Genomic DNA, 18,933 nt, shown 5'->3' on the forward strand with positions numbered 1-18,933 from the left:
CATTAAATGCAAATGTTGGGATCAAACTGGGAACTTTTCACATTCAAACCAGAAAATGTGAAAAACAATTGATTTGTTTATTAGGAGCACTGAATTATTGAATTAATGTTATTAGTGTATTATTATTATTATTACCGAAACTTTAAATAAGTTCGTTAAACAAATGTCGGTCTACAATTTTTGTTTTATTTTTGCTTTAATCCGGATGTGTAAAATTAATAAAAATACCGACATATTATCAATTCACAATTCAAGGAACATCAATTTGAAGGGGGATATCAAAATTTTGAGATGACGTTATCACATTTTTGGTGGGGATGAATAGATCTATTCATCTGACTTGTCTGGACTTCTCTATTGTCCCCAATAAACAAATTTTAAACATCTCTGTGAATATATAAAAACCACAAAGCACATTCTTAAAATAATTGTTTTTTGTGAAACAAAAATTAATAATAATTTCCTTTTTTATGCACACACAAAATTTTTATACCGAGCTATTTTGACGAAACTGTAAAAACTGCCATATTTCAATTAGCGATTTTGAGAAAACGGTAGGAATTTCCGAAAAAACAAAGTCGAAAATGACTTCTGTATATCGAAATCCACAAGAAAATGTTTTCAACTAATTTTCAGAAATGGTTGAAGAATGATTAAAACTGTCAAAAGTGCCAAAATCAGTCTTATCTTATCAATACTAACCCCGCCCACCCACTATATTTGTCAAAAATCAGTCTTATCTTATTAGCAAGTATTAGCCCCGCGCACCCACCCTCTGTTTTCTTGGAGGGTATGTCATTTGCCAAAATCAGTCTTAGTTTAGCAAGTACATTCACTCATTTTATTGAACAAAAAGGGGGTTTTATATTGATAAACATTCGAATTTCGACGAAAAGGTAAAACTAACCCAATTCACCTCTGCTTTTGGATTTTTTGACTGGATGAAGACTGAATTTTACTATATTAAATGGCGAACTAGACTTACAAAAATTCAAAGGGGCCAAGGCTAAAACTAACCCTATCCACCTCCGCTTTTGAATTTTATTAGCTTATCTGACTAGATGGAAATTGAATTTTATTTTGTCGAGTGGCCTGATCTACTTCTAAAAATTCGAAATGTATTTATACATTTTAGTGTTTTTTTTTCATTTTATTATATTTTATTATTATTTAATAGATGTTAGTTGGTGTTCTGAGCTTCTGGGGGGTCATTCAAGTACGTACGCATAATCTTTAAAAAACTGCATGAATTCACGTTATTGACAAAAAGAAATCTTTCAAATGAGGGACCATAAATAGGTAATTTTATTCGAAAAATTTAAGGTGATGAAGGTAAGTCGAAAATGGTCGAAATGATCTTTTAGTTATTTCTTTTTTTTTATAATCTGACCGCTAAACACACACAATGTAGACACACTCCTCCCTTTCTTCTGCCTTAATCGCAACTACAAATATTTTTTCAATTTTTCATTGTAATAAGTGCTAATAAAACAAAGCCATCCCATAATACTTTTATAAACTGAAAAAACTAAGAGTTTTGCTTGCTTTTAAATTGATCTTTGTACATAGTGTTACTTTTTTGTAGTATCTGTAATCCTTGGAAATGGGGACCCATTATTTAGTTTCCGAATATTAGAAAATCTAAGACTGATATTCAACGTTGAGAGTTATAATTACCCCTTTCCGTGAGAACAGTACAGAGCTTAATTCCACCGCCTCAGCTTATTAGCAATTCCGCAACAAAAACATGGATCCATGAATGAACGGTGTAGTAGTAGGATCAGGATTTCCACAAAGTAGGAAAAAGGTGACGCAACTCCAACAAGGAGCAAAATCGATGTCGCACCCTTTTAACTCTGAACGCACGACCTCACCCCGCATTATCTACCCTCTGGTGGTACACACCCCCTACTCTACGTAGGATGTATAGCTATGTCGTTGACTCCGCTGCAGCTACCGCTCCAACATAAAAGAGAACCGAGCATCAGTGGTGTGTGGAATAGAAAGACCGCACGATCGCGTTGGAAGCGCTACGATGTAAAACATCGCGAATTTGCAACATGAGTGAGATGAAAGTACAAATCGTGTGATGTAGTCTTTTATGGTTCTCGAAGAATCATCTCCGAGCAAAAATACAAAATTTGTTTGTTATTATTATTGTCCGAAGGAATCGTGATGTGAGTAGAGTGGTAACAGGTTCCGACTGTAGTACCATTTGGTACTACGTCACGCAGCCAAAAACAATGCCTTCGAAAAAACTAAGAATGTAAGCGGAAGTGTGTGTTAATGCTGGAATAACAAATCGATAGAAAACAATAACAATGGATGATAGTTCGCCGGATTTGAGTCTTAAGCTGAGACGGGGGTCCAGCGATTCGAGGGACTCTTTTTATATGGATTTCGATAAAGGCATTGATTCCGATATTGAAGAGATGGCAACCACTTCCGCTGCTGACCTCGGGGATACTACTGCTGACACCACAGCAACCCCCACCGCTTTAGGGCACGGCAAAACCGAAGGCGAAAGGTACGTGATTTATTGAATGTTTTCTTGAAAGAAAGCGCTCCTGAAACGTGAGAGCTGCGACACTTTCAGCACAGCCTGTCGATTCTCACGCTGTGCTTTAATATAAAAATTACGAATTACGCTTTACCGCAGAATTAAGAGCTTTTTCCGTGCTCGCTCACGACGGTCATTAATCTTAAGTGTAACCTGGACGCGTCTGTAAACAAATCAGACCTCAGTGTCGATACCCCAGCCTTTATTCCCCGAGAAAATTTTAAGCCACCTTTTTTGTTACGAAATGAACCGTTAACATGGGTTCAATTCAATCCATTAAAAATACAGTTCAATAAAATACCTAATTTAATAAATTTTGATATTCCGCATTGTGAGAATACAAAAGCTCACATTTTCTGTCTTTCATTGGTTGTCGATTTTTCCTCTTCAAAAAGTTGATGACATTACTTAAAATAATTAACTCTTATTTTTATTTCCCTAGCCTCAGCTAAGACAGTATTGTAAATGAAATGCATACTTGCACAAAAGTCTAAATTTATGTCTTTTTGATGCTTCACAGCTCGCAGAATACGAAAAAATTCGTCTCCCGTTTTCGTCCATCTGTCGACATCTCTTAGTGATTTTATTAGACAGAAGACATGGAAATTTGAATGGCTTTAATTCAATGAATTTAGAACGAACGTGATCTCTGTAACCAACATTAGCAATAGCACTTATCACTTTAGGTTGTAACATAAAGATCTGCTTTGCTTCCGGAGCTTGTCCCCAGCATATCAGACCATACGTCATGAAGTATTAAGTCAATGCATAATAAGCGGCTTTCAGTACCTTTCTAACAACTAATTTTACTTTAATTATATTCTAGATTTTCAAAATTGTTTGATCGTTATGACATGTTATGTTTTCAGTAATAGAAACACACACATTTTTCTGTAATTCCTAATACATATGTTGAGTTACAATTGGCCAGAGTAGCATCATCAGCAAAAAGTGTCAGCCTCGTGAATATTATTACAGAGATGATTATGTAGATGAAAAACAGTGTAGGAGTCAGAACCGATCGCGGTGATACACTTTAATTCTGATTGTTTGTCGTTTTGTAATACACACTTAACTCTATTTTTGATGTCTCTATGTTTCTATATTATCAAAATTATAGATTTTTTTTTTAATTTATTGATTAAAATTGTATGTAAAGTATAATCGAACACTTTTTGGAAATATCTACCAATAAGTTGTCTGTTTTCTATGCCTTCTGCAATATTATTCACAAATTTTACTGACCTGAAATTCGAAGGAACTGACATCCCACTTTCTAGGTAGCTATTCCTTGTAATGAATCACTTGAATGTGTTAACCTACTGTAACACATTGTCGCATAAGAGCAGCAAACTCATGTAATTATTTATATATCTTTCAAACATAGTGGAATTATAACGAGTAGTTCATTTTGAATAGTTGACTCTCAATTTCTTCCAAATAAGGCTACAGGTTTAACATACCCTGAGGTTTCTTTGATGGGAACGCCGGCAATTAATTCTGTAACTCGCGAGCGGAAAAATTGTAACGGTAGATGATTTGATTTATAAACGGTCATCTATCATGTCAGTTCTGGAGCGTAAATATCAGATAATGATTAAAGTGACAAAGTTTAAAATTACACGTTTGTGAGCGCTCGATTCTGACACGTCAATAACAGTTTACATGTTCTCAGAGTGGAAAATAAGTGCCCCATAAACTATGGTGTAGGTGTATTTCCATTACCAAAGGTGGGAGGGGGCTGTGTTTTTGTAACATGCTACTTGTCGTGCATGCATATTTTACAAAGGCTTTCCCACAAAAACCAAAATAAGCAGCAAGAAGCTCTTGGAAAAAGAAACCCGATAACTTACGACTCGCTTGGTTTTTACACATTTAAGTAAATGAGGGAGGCGACAAAAAGAGGAACATATAGCCTGGTACAAAAATAAATATCACGAGGTTATAGCGGCGTAGCTGATAAAGAAAATTGGATCATTTCTGTTTTAAAAAACGTGTACGCATCTTTGGCGAAATTTTAAATATTCATGGAAGCTTTTGCTTTTTGGGCTTTGATGTTTCTGCAGAAATTTTAAATTCATAGAGGGATTGGATTATTAACTCACCTCAACTTTTATTAATTAAAAAGTCTACGTCAGAAATATTTTAGAAGATAAAACGAATGGTGGCGTACATATCCAGAATGACAACTAGTTACTATCACAATTTACGGTGATTTTCATGGTTTTCATTATCTAACGTGATTTGTTAAAATTTTGTCTTTTAATTTGTCACATTACCCGAGATAACAGTTTACTGCTTTTCTTATCGCTTCACAACCTGAAAGTTGTTCCATTGAGATATGTGAGACCATTTTTACGATTTCTGTTTGAAAACCAATGATTTGGCGCTTTGTTTTAGTAAGAGATAAAAACAAAAATATTGCTTCCACGAAAAGATTTATGATCGTGTGGTTTTCGATGGACTATTTTTCTGGTTACAGTGACATTTAGTTGATGATAAGCAAAATAAATCACATGATCGTTTTCCATTTTCAAAAAGTTCGGATACATACTTTTAAAGAATGTTTTTCATAATAAGTTTTGAAGCAACTACAGAATTTTTAGAATACTATTCAAGAAAATAAAATGTTAAATGCTGTTTAAAAAATTAAAGTGGCTTTTTGCATCACAAGGGGTGAATGGCCCGCTTCTTTCCTTAGGAAGCCTTTTCGATTTATGTTAAAAATATATGAGATCACTGTTGGGCAGGATACAGTTAGCCCCAAGGGCAACACACGTTGATCTGGGGTTCCGAAATATCTGCATTTGTATAGTAGGGACTGTCCCATCACTTCTAATCTACGGGAAAATTGACACTTTTTCTAACGCATAAAATAATTATTAAAAATAATAGCCAAAGACAGGATGTATTAGTAAATTTTAAATTTGCGATTGCGAAAATCACTTCCGTTATGTTCGCGATAACTTTTTCTTCGTTATTAGCGTCATCATTCAAGTTTCTTTTTCCATATCCGTACGATAAGAAAAAGGTGGCAGTTACGATACAGGCCATAAGCTGTGAACAACTTTATGTGTTAAAGTTTTATGATATTACTGTGAGAAGATTAAGTCAGCACTGTAAAATCCGATTTTTGTCACTTTATTCGGGTCACAACAGACGCTGAAGTGCTGTTGAATACACATATACCCTTTATTTATGTTGGCATGCTTTATTTGCGTTGAAAATGATGATGTTTTGAAATATGACTTCTCAGAAATAATTTTAAATGAAATGCTTCTTTTCAGAATCATTTTTACTTCCAAGGCGATAACTAAGGTTGTTTTGACCAATTTCTTGTTGTTTTGGTTTTCCAATGTTTAAAAATAAAAAATATGAAACATTTTGATTTACTTCATTATGAAGACAGTAAAATATAAAAAAATGTTCCTTTCTAATGTTTGTAGAAATATTGACAAGTGAATACCACTTGAAATGTCCGGTGTAATATGCCGGATTTAAAGTGAAAAAATGATACTTTAGTTTTGGTTTGATAGTAATAATCAGTTCCATTTTTACTTCTGCAGAGTAAGCCAAGGAATTATTGTAGTAGGGTCCATCCGACGAATGGGTAGTTCTTGACGTTTCATGACCTACTACGTTTCATGACTACGAGATAAGTACTAAAAAATAGGTCTCCTGTTTCCGCCTGTTTGTCGTCTGTCGCTGTCGATTTTTGTTAGACAGAAACTACTGGACCAACTGTTGTCAAATTTTGTAAAAACGTCCCCTTAAATTTTTTTAGGAAACGCCATTTCAATTTTATAGGCAGAATTAAATTATTCATTATTATTAATCATTATCACTAATTTACAATTACGTATTAATTAAAATACGAAATTACATCGTCGTCATAACTGGATGATAATATCAGGTAAAAATTATTCTTGTTTTATCAGCACAGATTTTTGATATAAAAAATTCTTCACTGCTTGATACGCCTTGTTGAGCTAATGAAAGCCTGTTTAAATTTAAAATTAATGCTTTAGTAGGGGAGTACATCAAATCCCAGGGGTTAATGTAAAATTCAAATGCTATTAATTTAAGCCTTAGGCATTTACGTATAATTATGACAAAGCCCAAAAATCTAGAATCTTGAGTAAGACTTTATATTTATGTTTGGTAGGTGTAGATAATTGAAATCTGAGCGTGCGTGATATCATTATCTTGCACAGAAACAAGTTATATTTCGTGTTTTAGTAAAAGTTAAGTTAGTTTAAATTCAAAATATATTAAAAAAATGTGTAAACATTTTAATAACCTTCCCTTGTGTTAAAACTGTAATATATAGGGAGTTGGTAAATGCCAGGGCCATTTGTGATTAATCAAAATCAATTAATGTTTAAAAAATTCTCCTCATTTTTTGGTTAGAGTAGTTTTATCATTCATTTGTGAAAAAATGACGGTTAATATCTCCCGTGTGATAAAATTTTCACTGAACTTCATTCAGCTGGGACTCAGGATTTTGTTCCATTTTAAATTCGCTCCACCTATTTCACGTTTTAGCGAAAGCCAATACCGACTTTTAGATTACTTTAATTTGGACTGAGCTCAGATTATAAATCACAATCAAAAGGTTGTCTTGGTGCGCTTTAAAAAGTTATACCCTACTGAAAATCGTTTATGATATCGCATAAACTTTTATTGATCGTTATTTGCTCTTAATATCAACTGTGGGACATTAAAATGCAAACGATATCAAAATTAAAGTTAATGATACTAGAAGTAGCATAACTTTGTGTATGTATATTAACACCATCTGAATAAAACGTGTATTAAATTATTGAGCCCGACGTATGTGGATCAGGCGGAAAGTGGAACATTCTCCCCTTATTCCCCCTATGTTCCATTCAGTTTTTGAGCTATTGATCACCTTATTTTTCATCCGAAACTCAATAGAAATATTTGTTTCGAGGTGTTCACTGAGGAAGAAAATCGAAATTGGGCTTTGTTCGCCAACGAATGTTGTGAAACATTTTAAAATCCCCTTTAATTGGATAAACTTTTCACTGTCTACGAACGAAACCTGTTTGTTTCCTACTTTAGAAACTTACCCTTTAGTTACTTCTGTGTTCAATGAATTATGTTAAAGTTCGCTGACCCTATAATCGCAACTGTGAGTAGGATTTTCCACACATGACCACTTGAATCTCGAGCAGCGAGTTTTTCAGTGGAAAGAATATAATTGCATGCGTCGAGTGTACTGAAAAGCTTTCAGTACCAAAAGCAACATAATTTACACGTGGCCGAGAACAGAAAGCTTCCATTATTCGCCACCGCATGTGGGAAACAATTCGCTCTCTTTTAATGATTTGATTTAGCTCAATGGAATAATTGCCCCATCAGCTTCGCTTACCCTTTAGTTTGTCTAGCAGGGGCAATGATGGTGGAACGATACGGCTAACCCGCAGAAGTGAAGGCCATTAAAGGTAACAGTAAAATTTCCGTCCCATACTAACAAACTTTAAACGAGCTTTTATTTGATTCTACTATTTTTGTCACGTTCGTAATTTGTTGGACACATGTGGCTTATTTTAAGAATGCTTTCATTTAAATTTAGTTTCTTGTTAAAGAAGAGGCGAGTACTGGCATGTGTGCTGACTACGAGATAAGTTTTTGCTATTATAAACCAGGAGAGCTTCTCGACCAATTAACAGCTTGATCCTCTGTCTCTTGTAGCAAAGACTCTGGGAACAAATAGGGGATGTTTATCTGCTTTAAGTGATACGTTTACTGAAATGGCGCCTAAAATAGAACACAGTGTGTAGTTTAGAACTTCCACTATTGATCAAATTGTAATTTAGCTGGTATTGTCGTTTTGATACTGTCATCCACAAAAGCGCGTTTAAATGATCGCACGAAACGTGTGGGTACAAGGGAAATAAATGTTTCTATTCACCATAAATCAAGATAGGCACTAGGGTGTGACATAACGGAAACAAGCACGACTAAAAAGGGTCCCATTTTAAAACCGAGCATTAATTGCGATTTTATTTGTAGCTGGCCCACGATACCACCCCAAAACATGAGCGGTGGCAGTCGAAGCAGTGCACTTGGGGGCGGCGACCCTCTGCTGCCGTCTCCGGCATCCCCTTCCGCCGTTATAGTATCACCAGAAACGTTGAGTCATCATTCTTCTCCGTCAAAATCAACGAAACAAACCGCACATGTTCACATTGCCTCGCCCCCCAAGTAAGGCGGAATTCTTGCAATGCAGAAGTCTCCACAAATTCTCTGCTTTCAGAATTTTATCACCTGGCCCCTTAGCCGTCGCCCCATTAGGCTACCATCAGCAGTTTCCAGTGATGAGACGACTTTCACGTGCCGAGAAGCAGATAGAGTGGAGGCAACTCGGAGCGTAAGTTTAATTATTCACGACAGTTTGGCGAATTAAGAGATAAACTTTCATTGTTTCGTGGCCATTGTGAAAACTTTTTCGAAAGCTTTAAACAGACTGTTCTCGAGTGGCTTATTAGGCACTTGTCTTTCGCACGTATCGGTATTGATTTTTCAATCGGCGGTTCCGATTTATCCCATTCTTCTTAAGGGGAGAAGAATTACACTTCTGGCGTGTTATTGAGTGTGTCCATAATAATTTCGATCATCTCGAAGTGCATGCCAAAACACGAAGTCGGGGGGGAACATATTGCATCAATAAAATTTACTGTGCAATATATTCCGCCTGTCGCTTTTTATGGCTACGCCCGAAACACCAAGAAAATGAAATTTTATTTTCGTTGAGCGAAGAGTGTACAAAAACGCACAAAATTCTCGTTTTAATTACGCTTTTAATTGCTACGTTGATTGCTCTATTACAGAGACGCTTTGGCGACGACTTTGTCGGCTCTGTACGGGAAATTATTGGTGGTGATGGGAACAGCGTTTCCGATGGCGGAAGTTATTTCAACATACATTCCTCCATCATTTTACGAAGCTTACTATCTCTATCTCTACATCGGGAGCATGTTCTTTCTCCTCTACATGTACACGGTGCTGCTCAGAGATAAAAGAAAAAGAAAACGAGAAGTGGAAGCAAGCAATAGTAAGAATCTTTCCTCTCTCATAACCAGTTCGTTCTGTTTATTCAGATTACAAATTCTGCTTGACGATGGTTCCAGTTTCATGTTGGTGACGCTTAATTTTACACATGTTTGATTTATGCACTCGCAAGCAAATCGGTGTCGTAAATCAACTGCTTGTTGTGGGCTAAAGTTGCTTGCAATGTTGCAGGAACGGTCCCCCACGATAGTTGAATGTAAATGGTTCGTAAAAAACAGTCACTCTTTTACTTTCAGAAAGTCCTAAAAGTGGGAAGGAGGAGAGTATTACGGACGAAGAATCCGATAATGATACAGGGGAGACTAGTGCAGATACGGCCAGTTCGCAAATATACAATAGACCGAGGCGAGCTTCCTTACCATCGGTGACCAAACAGAACCATTATGGAAGTTTTTATCTGCGCATGGGGGCTGTCGGTAATAAAACTTGATCGTTTAGACCACTCTAACATAAAAGGGGAGTCACACTAGTAGGAAAGATTCACACACGTAGTCTCATAGCTCAGAATCTTTGAAATTAAGTAAACAGCTCCACTAATTAAATTAAAGCAGTTCAAATTTGTGTCATATTTGAAATAGTAAATCTCAATTTTCCGTCAGTTGTTTCGTGACTGTAAGCAATTTGTATATTCAAGACCATCCTAAAACTGTGACTCCCTTTTACAACCGTGCGCTTTTCAATTACCAACTCCCATAAACCCCTTTTATTGCAGCTTTCGGAATTGGAAGCATGATATATTCAGGACTGGAATTTGGACAATATTTTGAGTTAGAAAGAGACACCAAATGCCATAACGTCCTATTAGCATTAACGCCAGCGACTCGAATGGCGTTTATTTTTATACAAATGTATTTCATCTTCTTAAATAACGAGGTAAGCATGACCATTGCGTGTCTACCGAACATTTCCATCCGCAAATTGCTCATTTACCTGTTGGCTGCGGTTGTATCGACCCACTTCTTCCAAACCGCGACCTCTCTGACGTCCGTTCCCACTCACTTTATTGATTTTGGACGTCGGCTCCATCTAGTTGTTGTTTGTTGCAGCAAATGAGGGTGTACAGACACAAAGTTGCAGCTAGATTCGGTTTGATGCACATGATTGGAACGAATCTTTCCGTCTGGTTGAACGTGTTGGTGCAAGAAACCAAACACGAAATCTTGACGTTCTACAACCCGGAAAACAACTCCTTGCGAATATCCCATAGGATACCGTTCAAGAACAATATACTGGGGCTTCCGGCTGTCCCAGTGGATCATCCTCCGGAAGCGCACGGCCACCACATCGTGGCTAGGGGTCTCAAGGGTCCGCATCATCTTTACGAGTGTAGACGTACTAACATAATAGGTTCCTTAGTACAAGACGCCTCGCCGTTCCTTTTCCCTTGCACGATAGAGTACAGTTTGATATGTGCGGCCATTTTGTACGTGATGTGGAAGAACATATCAAAACTGCCGCTTAGCAGCAATTCTAAAGCAAGAACCGACCTTGCAGCCTACAAAAGGAGTCCGCATCACTACTCCGTCGATTGTGCCAGAGCCCACAAGGGTCTCTTCGTCGGAATATTGCTTCTAGTCCTCACGATAATCTCTCTCATTTTGTTCTTCGTGTTGATCTCGCGGTCAGAATTTGTCGGCCTGGCGGTTATAGAAGTGAACATTTGCGAGTTGACGCTGTACGCCTTGACCACTCTAGCTGCCATACTCGGTATGTGGCAGGTTCGCCAACTCAAATACGACGGCAGCAAGAATTTACAATTAGATAACATCCTCCTAATCGGTGCCCAAACTGGAATGTTTATTTATAGTACTTTTACTATAATCGGAGGACAGTTCACCATACAGAGAAATACAGTTTTAGTACTGGTGACCGCGTTAGCGTCACTCCTGCAAACCACTTGTCAAACCATTTTTATACTGGACGCTTCGAGAAGGAGTTGCGTTACGCCAGAGCAAATCCGAAGGAAACCCGGAAGGCAAATCGTAACTTTTCTCTTAGTCACAAATTTAGCGATGTGGGCGATCAACACTTTGGAGAAGTCGCGGGCTGAATCCCATCCCATACAATTACACTTTTATGGCTTATGGGCTTGGACTATAATCACGCATGTATCGATGCCGTTGGCGATTTTCTACAGATTTCATTCGACTGTTTGCTTATGTGAAATTTGGAAACGTGCATATAAAATCAAACCGACCTACATGTAGCGGTCGGAAATTATCTAGTCTTTTTTAATACAAGTATTCGATTTTTGGATTTTTTTTTAAGACTGAAGTATTCCAAGAATGATGCTACGAACCGTTTGTGTGTGCGTGTGTTAGGGCAATTCTGATTTATTTTTGCTTATCTTAGACGAAACAAATGTTATTTATCGATCAGGAAAATCTTATCCAGGTTCGAATAACGTGTAAGTCGTCTTTAATTAAATCTTGTATTTTATGACACTGTATTACGAGTATATATTACATAACTTGGTAGTTGCAAGACTTCAGGGAAATTGGATATGCAAAATCCAATGCATATTTTCAAGGATTTTTTGCTACATATCCCCCAAGCGAGCCATTCTAACCTAAGTAGTTCTCATATTATCCTCTTCAACTTATATGTAAATTTTGTAAGTACGTAATTAAGTGTTTACATGGTTGGTTATCAAGACTGATACTCCCTTAGGAATGCTCAAAAATCAAGCTTTTTCTGTTCAAGTTGCATTGATTTTTTTTTAACCAGTTGCAGTATTTTTGCAAAAGGCTTGGTCATATTTTTGGAGGGATTTATCCGTAGTTAAACCCTGACATGATACGGCCTGTATTAAGATTTCCTTCCGCAGACGAAATAAATTCGCCTAATGTAGTAATGGCTGAATAATAATGTCCTATTTGACTGTTGAAGTGATGAGTTGCGTAACATCCACCTTTATAGTCATAAATCATATTAATGGGTTTACGTCAAGAGAAATAGTTCACTGTGTTCGATACAAAGGCCGTGGAATGTAAAACAGTAGGTAAATAATTTACTTTGTAGTCTAGAAACAGAAGTTTGATCGATTCGAACAGGGTTAATAATATTCAAATAACAATAACGATTAATAACATCAAATAATCCAAAACATATTTTCGTGTTAGTGTTTGTAGACTGATATAGAGTAACCCTCCTTCATATCATCGCTTTGACCTTTTTACACACAATTTACACGTTTTTATAACAATTTACAAGTCCGTCTTCCTATGACATAGCCACGAAAAGTACAAATTCGCATTAAATAAATAATTCCTAATTATTCGCACTGTCCAAACACCACGATCAGCCTATTTAAAATTTATTAATCTTTACACAAGAATGTCACCAATCCAACCTCCACTTTGCTCAACTGCTTATCGATGTAGTAGTACAGCAAACTTTTACCTCTCGGGACAACGAGATTTTTGTTATAATTTTCTGTTGTTGATCTCGTTGAAAGTAATATAATAATCTTTTGTTATGTACAAATTTTGGGGAACAATATTTTGTAGTTTATAATACTAGATGCGTCTTAACGATTTTGATAAGGTATATCTATCTATGAGGTTAATCGGTAGTTTTAAATGTTAAATTTGTGTATTTGTTTTACCAAAAAAAAAAAAAATGGTGCCAATCAGAATGCTTTTAAATTTTGTTCTGTGCCATATTAGTTTAAGATTATTTGAGAATGTAAATAATTTATTCATAAATTATTTGTTATGAATTTACAATTTTATTGTATATAGATCTTATTTTATTTATTTAAATGTTAATTTTAATTGCAAGTTTACTGAATGTATGGTAATAAAGTATTACGCAATTTAAAACTGAGTCAAATTTATTCCACCCTACTTACGACGTTTTATCTTGCCCTTAGATTTACTCACTCTTCCAATTTCGCAAAGTGCTAATAAAAAGTTCTGTACCGAAGTTTTATCTTTCTCCTGGCGCAAAACGAATGTCGTCTCTCATGGAAAAACAAAAGTAATCTTATAAAATCCGTGCAAAGTTAAATTTATTTGTTAGAAAACCAATTCTTGTAAGAGTGTCAGTTTTGATTATGAACTACATTGTGACTGGAGATTTTTACTTCTTATTTATTTGCTTTAAAATTTCGAATAAAATACTGTTGCCGCTTGACTTTAAAATGATGAAAAAACTGATTAAATATCATTGGTAAGTATTTTTTATAATACTTATAGGCGTATTATTTAAATTTAATTTTAAATTTCGTTCATTTTTTAAAGACTTAACATGCATCCAAACAGTGTTCGATAAGTACCATGTTTTCCGTAGGCTCCGTGCCGTTGAACGTATATCTTGTTGTCAAATTAACTTAACATTTATTTCAGTTAAAATTAGCTTGTCAATAATTTGATATTGATCTGGGACACGACATAGCATGCAAAACGTAAAAGAACTTATCGACTATGATGTTGAACATGAAAAATATTTTAACATTATTCAGGGCAAAGTATCTATTATTATTATTTAACATTTCGCACTGATGAAAAAACTTTATATAAGTATTAAAATGTCAGGTTTCTTTGATCCTGATTATAGTCATTTCAAATTTACTCACTGTTTAATGTCACATACGTATTTAATATGCTGTGTAAACTTGATTCATTTAACACTTCATTGTTTAGTAATTTCATTTATCTTTTATAAACTCATTAGAATTTGTACGCCTCGAGCACAATGAAAAAAAGTGAAGCTTCTTATATAATTATCGACAAATAAATTAAGCGATGTAAAAATCTACAAATGCCAATTTTAAATACAGCCGCACAAATAGAACTACTACACCTACTTTAAAAATGATCCTAGATTTATATTGCAAAGAAGGTTACTTTCACTACCTGAAGCCATCAACGCATTTGTTTTACCATTAGCCACATAATGGAAGGTTAACCACTAAATCTAATTTTAGTGTTTCTAGCTATTCAAATTTGCAACAACGAATTATACATGAGTTCTTATTACTTATAACCGGTGGTACTTCTTTAGATATGCAGCATCCGTTTTCGTGGGAATAATATCGTAAACAACATTTGATAAAAAATGGCATGCACATATTTTTAACAACTGTAAATTGCGCCTGCGTAATCGATTTTATTAAAATACAAATAAACAATACATATGTCATTTTTTTCTTGTGTACCTATATTATATGTATGTAGTTAAATTTATAACGAAGTTAATTGACCGTGGACTTTCAAATGAATGCTAATGTGGTACATACTAAATTGAATTTAAAGGAACAATCATTCTATTGTGTTGTCTCTGATTACTAAAGCTTACAGATTATTGTACTATTATTATTATTGAGTTCTGATCAAGTGCATAAAACGCGTAAAAAATTTTCGTTTAAGTATAATATAAAGTTAATCTATTTCTGTGCTCCATTTCCCTTCTTGGTTTAATCCACTAGATTTAGCAATTTCGATTTGGCACGAAAATGAAGAAATAAAAATGTATACAAACACGGTCCTAATAAATGAGTAAAAGGGAGATACAAGCCAGAAGGTTTAAAGGGGTCGGAGGAGAATTTTGATTAGAATAGGGTGAAAGGGGAGGACTACTGTAAAGAAAAGCCTGCATCATTTAGTAGAAGCATACCATTCAGAGTTGATAGTTTCCGGGTTTTATAGTACAGAAGCGTTTCCGATTCCTTCCTATATAAAGCTATAGGTGGACCGAAATGTGACAGTGAGCGAGGTGATTGACACTGACAGGAAGAACAAAAGGAAATAGATGCTATCACCATCTTAGATGGCGGCGCCTTGACAGCAATGTTTATATTTGTAATAATCAAACAGTACAATGCGTACCAACAAGAGAACTATCTTTAGCATTATCGTACGTAAAAATGAATTTAAAAAGAAAAAAGAGGGTGAAATTCCCTGTGAAAATGGTACAAAAATAAAACAAATAATTGTGTTTTGGCCATAATGTCAAACAACATACAAACATACGGGTACTTTTAACACTTAGAGAGTGTAGTGTAGTTTATTTTAATGTCTCTTGACACTTAAAGCTAAAAGCCAGAACTCGTAAGAAAATATATAAGGTTACAGCACTTCAGTTCTTGACATGAGAACATGTGAACCCTAAAATGAAAAAACTATACTGCACCCTATTAAAAAATTTACATCGGAAACGGCAAGATGACTTCGAGGGGGTGGTCCAGACCCGATGGTATATTATACGCAAGGGTCCTCATTTCAGAACCCCTAACCCAAGTCACGTGATACAAACAGTAGTAGGGGGAAACCAAAACACTAAAACGCATTCTACAGTCACCAACGCAATGCAACGTTGAGTATAGTAATTTCAGAGTTAGGTGCGGTAACACGCGAGCTTTTCATTTTACAAGACGCAGTGAACGATTTCATTTTAAAATGTTACAAATTTAACTGAAAATACCAATCACATATCAGCTTTTCATATCGTATTGTCACGAAGAAAATAAAGGAAATAAAATCGGAAACAACAGACAGAGTGTTCTGATGGATGGAAGTTCGAATTAACAAGGGAAATATGGGGTGGTAAGTAGCTTTTTTAATTTGCATTTAACACACGAAGCAAGTGCTAAAATTAGGTACATGTTTCGACATTTTATTAATAATGCGCGTCAATGTTTAAGCTAAATTAGTACAAATGTATAAGAAATTGGAACGAGATTTGAGTTCTGAAGTGCGAAAGAGGAAATATAAATGTATTTGCGCACAATTTCTTTGTTGTAATTTTTCCCTCTAAAATTTTTGTTTTGGATCGAACTTTTTCCGCAAGGGTAGTAGTGGCGTTCGATCGGCGTTGGTGGCGTCCCGATGCTTCTTTGTTCACTTATAGAAACAGGTGTTTGGAGGGGATAAACGACCCCTAAGGTTGCCGCATTAAATGCATTTCCGCATTTATTGCGTCATTTTCGAAGTTGAAATGTGTTATTACTTTTAAACTTGGTCCATTAACTTCGATTTTGTATCTTGTTAAAAAATCGATTCTCGTACCAAGTTGTTGTTGTCTACTAAAAATACCACTAGGTACTAAGTTGTGTCTATTTTTGGACCATTTGCCACGAAAATCTAATTATTAGACGGAGGGCTATATCTGAAGCACTTGATGCGTAATAATTTGTGCGTGGACTACGAGGGGTGCCGAGGCATGAGGGACAGAAATAGCCACCCTCTCGCACGACAGGCTCAAGCGTGTAATACGTGACTAAAAATCAAAAGATTTCTGTGTAGTATACGCGAAAGAGATCCTTTAGGAGGCACCTGTGCGTTGACCTAATTTTGGGCGGCTCTATATATAACGCTACGCATTTCCGAGAAGCTCACTGTATATTTGTGTTATTTTTTAGCGGAACAGTCAACTTGATTAACTATCAAGTGAGTCATCTCCGAAGATCGCTCTATTTTAGAAGCGTCATTTTAGTGTAATCGAATTTCGATACGTCGTGCAATTTATGTTCCATTACCCTTTAACTTCCTGAAATGGAGACAAATTGGTAATTTATTACGAAATTAATAATCAGGAGTGTATTTCCCGGTGACCTGATTCTAAGAGCTCCTCCAGGACGAGTCCTAGTTATAAGCAGACTGCTTGACGCTGTTAGACAGTGGCGCCTCCACGACGACTGACGGTGGACGCTCTAGTCAACACCACCAACACACATTCGCGCATAACGATTTCAGATGTTAGTATAAGTGCATTCTCCTATCATCATGCACTTGTAGCCAGTTTATAATTTTTAAACGATAATGAAAAAAACAAAACATGAGCAGTTCTATTAAGAGCGACAGCGGGAGCTTAAACGATGACAGATACCAGAAAGCCATCAAATGTAAAGTTAAAATTGTAAGTGAGCTTTTGCTCTGATTTTCGTTTTTGTAACATTTTGATTTTGTTGTGGGTTGCGTGAGCTTCTAATTGCTATTATTTTTGGAAAGTGCTTGCCGTAGAATAGGGTCATGCTGCCGCACAATAATTATAGCTCTTAATCTAAACATTTGTGCATGTATCTGTGTTTCATTAGTCGTTAAGGCTTCCGGAGTTTGTACACTGTGTCACACTCAATTTTGCGAAATTTTTAAAAAACACTACATGTACAGTATGTCTCACCAGTTTGCGTCCAAAGTCAAAATTTTGCAAAAGACATAATAGTTGACACGGCCGCTTATTTATCGGTCGTTGAATGTTCCGGGATAGCTACACGCTGTTATTCATACAGTGTGTTTCATAGTTGGCGGAATTTTGGAAAAAATGTGTAGGTATTGACATCCACGGCCGCCTACGTCTGCCCACGCGGGGCGTGTGAAGAGCACGCGGCCTTCATCCCTTATATAACCTATGAACCCCGAATTAGCGAAAATTGTCAGTAGGTAATCGTCGAGAGCGGGGAATCCGGGACAAATGCGCGGCGCAGTGGCAAAGCTACCATCAAGTTGGCCCCGAGTCCGTCGACCTAATCGCAGTAGACTAGTTGTACGCACGACGCACTTTTGTTGCTTTATTTTGTGAATATAGACGGACTTGTTTCCGGTTTGTTTATGTTAACCGCCGAGTCACGTCTGCTACCCTTCCGATGACATTTCCGGGGAAACTTTTCGTTGCTGACGCGGTCTCAGGATGACGCAGGCATTTGTTTTTGTTGTCCTTGCACCATGCACCTTTGATGCACCAAGTATTTCGGAGGCGCCTGTTCCTGCTAACTTCTAGGTAAGTGCCAAAAATAGCCGCCAATTTATTTAGTTCTTTTGTCGGCGATGATATCAAAAAATCAAAAATCGAGAACACACGTTTTTAGTATGTTGGCAGAGTAAGAAAAAGAGTAAATTTAACATTATGCGAACAGCCGGGTCAAAAATATGTTGAGGCGAGCTTTTGCGCTTTTTGTTTTGATCGATATAGGATAGGGTGTGACCTATATCTCTAAATTAAAAAGCGTCATTCCTACAACGAAGGTGACATTCATTTCAATAAATTTTCATCTCATTTTCAATTCATTATCTATTCCTGATTGAGAACACATCATCCATCACCGAAAATTAATTCGATTCCGCAATTACGTATTCAGAAATTGAGTGATCATTATTTCGCGCGCAAATTTTCAGGTCAAGCACGGCTATTTGTTTTGACGTTTAGGGGATGATATGTAAATAAAAGGTGCCACAACTGCTTTGTTTTGTTAATGATACGTAACAGTTCCGGGGATGCTGAGTTTAGACACAAGGCATAATTAAATGAGTGATGTGATTTAATTGCTCTGAGTA

The 18,933-nt window shown here is 36.1% G+C and overlaps 2 protein-coding genes across 11 annotated transcripts in view; both read left to right on the plus strand.

Moving 5' to 3' along the window:
- The first annotated feature begins 2,000 nt into the window (after positions 1-2,000).
- LOC135129684 (proton channel OtopLc-like) lies at positions 2,001-13,438 on the plus strand. 2 transcript variants are annotated; one of them, XM_064056930.1, is made up of 7 exons: positions 2,001-2,527; positions 8,600-8,791; positions 8,844-8,957; positions 9,418-9,641; positions 9,895-10,074; positions 10,371-10,531; positions 10,705-13,438. In XM_064056930.1, the coding sequence occupies exons 1-7, from the start codon at positions 2,322-2,324 to the stop codon at positions 11,863-11,865; spliced, it is 2,238 nt and encodes a 745-aa protein (XP_063913000.1). In that variant the 5' UTR covers positions 2,001-2,321; the 3' UTR covers positions 11,866-13,438. The 2 variants fall into 2 exon arrangements, with proteins under 2 accessions (XP_063913000.1, XP_063913009.1); XM_064056939.1 differs by lacking the exon at positions 2,001-2,527 and adding an exon at positions 7,972-8,028 and having other exon boundaries at positions 10,705-13,437.
- A 2,512-nt stretch (positions 13,439-15,950) lies between these two features.
- The window catches only part of LOC135129708 (proton channel OtopLc-like), a 58,439-nt gene continuing 55,456 nt past the window's right edge, over positions 15,951-18,933 (plus strand). For 5 of the 9 annotated variants that reach the window (XM_064056957.1, XM_064057006.1, XM_064057014.1 and 2 more), the window contains exon 1: positions 17,362-17,518. In XM_064056957.1, the coding sequence (XP_063913027.1) occupies positions 17,438-17,518 (81 nt within the window). In that variant the 5' untranslated portion in view covers positions 17,362-17,437. Of the gene's footprint in view, positions 16,207-17,361; positions 17,519-18,065; positions 18,380-18,933 lie in introns of those variants that run through there. The other 4 variants (XM_064056964.1, XM_064056993.1, XM_064056976.1 and 1 more) reach the window with 3 other exon arrangements.

Source organism: Zophobas morio, unplaced genomic scaffold (assembly GCF_036711695.1).
Source record: "Zophobas morio isolate AGI-343-1 ecotype UQ-CSIRO unplaced genomic scaffold, CSIRO_AGI_Zmor_V1 ptg000002l, whole genome shotgun sequence".
Lineage (NCBI taxonomy): Eukaryota > Metazoa > Arthropoda > Insecta > Coleoptera > Tenebrionidae > Zophobas > Zophobas morio.